The 5,000-nt window shown below is 37.0% G+C and overlaps 1 protein-coding gene across 1 annotated transcript in view; it reads right to left on the minus strand.

Annotated features, from left to right (window-relative positions):
• Positions 1 to 396: 396 nt before the first annotated feature.
• The window catches only part of LOC311254152 (uncharacterized protein), a gene marked incomplete at its 3' end in the record, with an annotated part of 5,511 nt that continues 907 nt past the window's right edge, over positions 397 to 5,000 (minus strand). The window contains exons 2-8 of the mRNA XM_084384550.1: positions 4,539 to 4,701; positions 4,233 to 4,425; positions 3,277 to 3,378; positions 2,590 to 2,697; positions 1,837 to 1,938; positions 1,150 to 1,257; positions 397 to 498 (exon numbers count right to left, since the gene is read on the minus strand). Of these exons, the coding sequence (XP_084240676.1) occupies positions 397 to 498; positions 1,150 to 1,257; positions 1,837 to 1,938; positions 2,590 to 2,697; positions 3,277 to 3,378; positions 4,233 to 4,425; positions 4,539 to 4,701 (878 nt within the window). The remainder of the gene's footprint in view (positions 499 to 1,149; positions 1,258 to 1,836; positions 1,939 to 2,589; positions 2,698 to 3,276; positions 3,379 to 4,232; positions 4,426 to 4,538; positions 4,702 to 5,000) is intronic.

A 5,000-nucleotide genomic window follows, 5' to 3' on the forward strand; every position in this document is an offset into this window, starting at 1 on the left:
GGAGTTAGAAATCCCCTCCCCAGCCCTCTGGCTGCTTTCACACGTCTTGAATCAAGCAGGCTTTGTGGGGACATTTCTATACACAATATTTCAGTTCCTTATGGGGACCATGTTAAAACATTTTACACACACTTTTTACTCAGACACTTAGTGAAAGTGTGGTGTGGGGACATCGTGAGTGTCCAGAATAGAGTGATAACTAAACAAGAGAATAATCCCTGTGATAAATTAAATCTGCCTGAAATACTCTGCTAACACTAACATTTTGAATGCATTATGTGAAATTGCCTGCCATGTTTATGCACAATACATTATCATGAAAATTAATGTCCATCATCATAAATGCTCAGATATAAAGAGAAAAATAACATAAAAAAGTGATGGATATGTAAATACCTGTTGAGTGTTGCTTGGACCAGCAGCATCATCCATCGGATTCACAGACAGGGATGGACTAGAGTCATGTGAAGCCACATCATCAGCTGCAGTGCTGGTCATCTTAGTAAAACAACATGTCAGGATATGATATAAGAAACCAATAGTCAAACTCAAGTAAACTTTATAGAATACAAAAAGAGTGAACAATTATGCAGACAGAATCTCCTAGAGGAGATGCATGTCAGCATGCACAAAACGTCAAGAGACAACAACCTCATAGTAAACATTCCTCTCTATCTTGCCAACCTCTGTTTTCACACATCGTAAAATCAAACAGGCTTTATGGGGACATTTCTTTACACAATGTTTCAGTTCCTTATGGGGACCAGACTACCAGTAGTCTGATTTTCCAAACACAGTTATTACCCAGACAAGAAAGGGTGAAGGTGTGATGTGGGGACATCGTGAGAGTCCAGATTAAGAGTAATGATTAAATAAGAGTATAATCTCATTGATACATGAAACTTGCCTGAAATACATAGCCAACATTAACATTCTTCATGGTTTATGTTAAAGTGTTTTTTCACACTACACTATCATCAAAACTGTGGTCCTTCCTCATTAAAGCTACTTAAAAAAGTGAGAGAACTTCAAAAACGTGATAAAGAGCCTCGTCAATGCTTTTAATTGTACTGTACGTTGCTTTGGATAAAAGCGTCTGCTAAATGAACTGTAGAATTGTAAAGAGAAGTGAGTAAAATGTATATATACCTCTTGGAGAGTGTAGTTTGTACGCCTAGCATCATCCATCTGACTCAGAGATGGGGAAGAGGGATGAGAGTCACCTAAAGCCACATGTTTGGCTGTAATGCTGGTCATCTATAAACACATTGAACAATGATACAGTTTCAGAATATGATCGATCAAGACACCAATGGTGAATCTGATGTAAGCTCTGTACAACACAATAGGGAAAAACAAGTGAACAATTGTCCGCACAGAATCTCTCTCGAATGAAATGCATGACACTGATTTCTGAGAGAAAACATCAAATATCATGGTACACATTACTTCCTACCCAGCCAAGCTCTGGCTGCTTTCACACGTCTTGAATCAAACAGGCTTTGTGGGGACATTTCTATACACAATATTTCAGTTCCTTATGGGGACCATGTTAAAACATTTTACACACACTTTTTACTCAGACACTTAGTGAAAGTGTGGTGTGGGGACATCGTGAGTGTCCAGAATAAAGTGATAACTAAACAAGAGAATAATCCCTGTGATAAATTAAATCTGCCTGAAATACTCTGCTAACACTAACATTTTGAATGCATTATGTGAAATTGCCTGCCATGTTTATGCACAATACATTATCATGAAAATTAATGTCCATCATCATAAATGCTCAGATATAAAGAGAAAAATAACATAAAAAAGTGATGGATATGTAAATACCTGTTGAGTGTTGCTTGGACCAGCAGCATCATCCATCGGATTCACAGACAGGGATGGACTAGAGTCATGTGAAGCCACATCATCAGCTGCAGTGCTGGTCATCTTAGTAAAACAACATGTCAGGATATGATATAAGAAACCAATAGTCAAACTCAAGTAAACTTTATAGAATACAAAAAGAGTGAACAATTATGCAGACAGAATCTCCTAGAGGAGATGCATGTCAGCATGCACAAAACGTCAAGAGACAACAACCTCATAGTAAACATTCCTCTCTATCTTGCCAACCTCTGTTTTCACACATCGTAAAATCAAACAGGCTTTATGGGGACATTTCTTTACACAATGTTTCAGTTCCTTATAGGGACCAGACTACCAGTAGTCTGATTTTCCAAACACAGTTATTACCCAGACAAGAAAGGGTGAAGGTGTGATGTGGGGACATCGTGAGAGTCCAGATTAAGAGTAATGATTAAATAAGAGTATAATCTCATTGATACATGAAATTTGCCTGAAATACATAGCCAACATTAACATTCTTCATGGTTTATGTTAAAGTGTTTTTTCACACTACACTATCATCAAAACTGTGGTCCTTCCTCATTAAAGCTACTTAAAAAAGTGAGAGAACTTCAAAAACGTGATAAAGAGCCTCGTCAATGCTTTTAATTGTACTGCACGTTGCTTTGGATAAAAGCGTCTGCTAAATGAACTGTAGAATTGTAAAGAGAAGTGAGTAAAATGTATATATACCTCTTGGAGAGTGTAGTTTGTACGCCTAGCATCATCCATCTGACTCAGAGATGGGGAAGAGGGATGAGAGTCACCTAAAGCCACATGTTTGGCTGTAATGCTGGTCATCTATAAACACATTGAACAATGATACAGTTTCAGAATATGATCGATCAAGACACCAATGGTGAATCTGATGTAAGCTCTGTACAACACAATAGGGAAAAACAAGTGAAAAATTGTCCGCACAGAATCTCTCTCGAATGAAATGCATGACACTGATTTCTGAGAGAAAACATCAAATATCATGGTACACATTCCTTCCTACCCAGCCAAGCTCTGGCTGCTTTCACACGTCTTGAATCAAACAGGCTTTGTGGGGACATTTCTATACACAATATTTCAGTTCCTTATGGGGACCATGTTAAAACATTTTACACACACTTTTTACTCAGACACTTAGTGAAAGTGTGGTGTGGGGACATCGTGAGTGTCCAGAATAAAGTGATAACTAAACAAGAGAATAATCCCTGTGATAAATTAAATCTGCCTGAAATACTCTGCTAACACTAACATTTTGAATGCATTATGTGAAATTGCCTGCCATGTTTATGCACAATACATTATCATGAAAATTAATGTCCATCATCATAAATGCTCAGATATAAAGAGAAAAATAACATAAAAAAGTGATGGATATGTAAATACCTGTTGAGTGTTGCTTGGACCAGCAGCATCATCCATCGGATTCACAGACAGGGATGGACTAGAGTCATGTGAAGCCACATCATCAGCTGCAGTGCTGGTCATCTTAGTAAAACAACATGTCAGGATATGATATAAGAAACCAATAGTCAAACTCAAGTAAACTTTATAGAATACAAAAAGAGTGAACAATTATGCAGACAGAATCTCCTAGAGGAGATGCATGTCAGCATGCACAAAACGTCAAGAGACAACAACCTCATAGTAAACATTCCTCTCTATCTTGCCAACCTCTGTTTTCACACATCGTAAAATCAAACAGGCTTTATGGGGACGTTTCAGTTCCTCATGGGGACCAGACTACCAGTAGTCTGATTTTCCAAACACAGTTATTACCCAGACAAGAAAGGGTGAAGGTGTGATGTGGGGACATCGTGAGAGTCCAGATTAATCCACATCCAGAGTAATGATTAAATAAGAGTATAATCTCATTGATACATGAAAATTGCCTGAAATACATAGCCAACATTAACATTCTTCATGGGTTATGTTAAAGTGTTTTTTCACACTACAGTATCATCAAAACTGTGGCTCATTAAAGCTACTTAAAGAAGTGAGAGAAATTAATGCTGGTCATCTATAAACACATTGAACATGAATATTTTAGAATGAGAGATAACGATAAACCATTGGTTAATCTGCACTAACCTTCACAGCATTTTAGAAAATGAATTAACACTTGCTCAAGGTTCAAGTTTTAGACAAAAATCAATTGAATGAGATGCATACCAACATACTCAAAACATCAAACGTCATAGCATTTTTTTCAATAATATGCAATAATGAAAAAAATGTAGATTAGATTAGATTCATAATATTATACCAATAGGATTCTTTCAAAAGTTACTTTGATTCTGTTACACACAGCCATTCTGTATAATGTGTACTGTATAACATACTTGTGTTCTCCATGGGCAGTCCCCGTCTCCATAATCATAGGTAATTTCTTCTCCTTCTTGAATATCATCCAAGGCAAACAAACAGAGGTGTGGCTTTCCATTCACATCAGTCCTTTTCATCTTACAATTTGGCCTCCTGTGTTCATCATTCACTAGCCGCCCCAATGACCCATCATCTCTTGAGGCATCAATGCTTAAAAATAGATGGGAACATGACAAAAAGAAAAACACCAGATCAGAGTCCCATTCACAATATTCTAATATGGTCTAGTGTGGTGTAGAATAGGTGGAGAAATTAAGTCTTACCACCATGTTTTCCCTCTCCACTTGAATGCAAACATAAACGCAGCACATGATGGGTGGTAAACTCCTCTTCTGCTCTGATATTCTGCATCATTTATCATGTCCCCCCTATACTCAGCAACAAATTGTCCTCTGCTGATTGTACCCTTTGCAAATACACCACGTCCTGTAGAAGAAAGCAACAATAGTTTCAACAAAACAGGTAAAGCCATCCATTCTGCCATTAGGTCCATGGTAATGTGTAAAACACAACTTGCAGAATAAAGATGACAATTATGAAAAATGACCTTGATATATTGTATCTGACTTAGAAGCTTCAATCTGGGGTTGAGCAGATCATTTTTTAATGATTACATTATTTCTGTCACACCCCTCATCTGTTTCCAATTATCATTATTATTACAATAATGTTTTGTATGTTGTGTTTTATATCATTCTAGTTCAAACCTTATCTAATGTATTTTC

Source organism: Pagrus pagrus (assembly GCF_965226575.1).
Source record: "Pagrus pagrus genome assembly, contig: HAP1_SCAFFOLD_485, whole genome shotgun sequence".
Classification (NCBI taxonomy): domain Eukaryota; kingdom Metazoa; phylum Chordata; class Actinopteri; order Spariformes; family Sparidae; genus Pagrus; species Pagrus pagrus.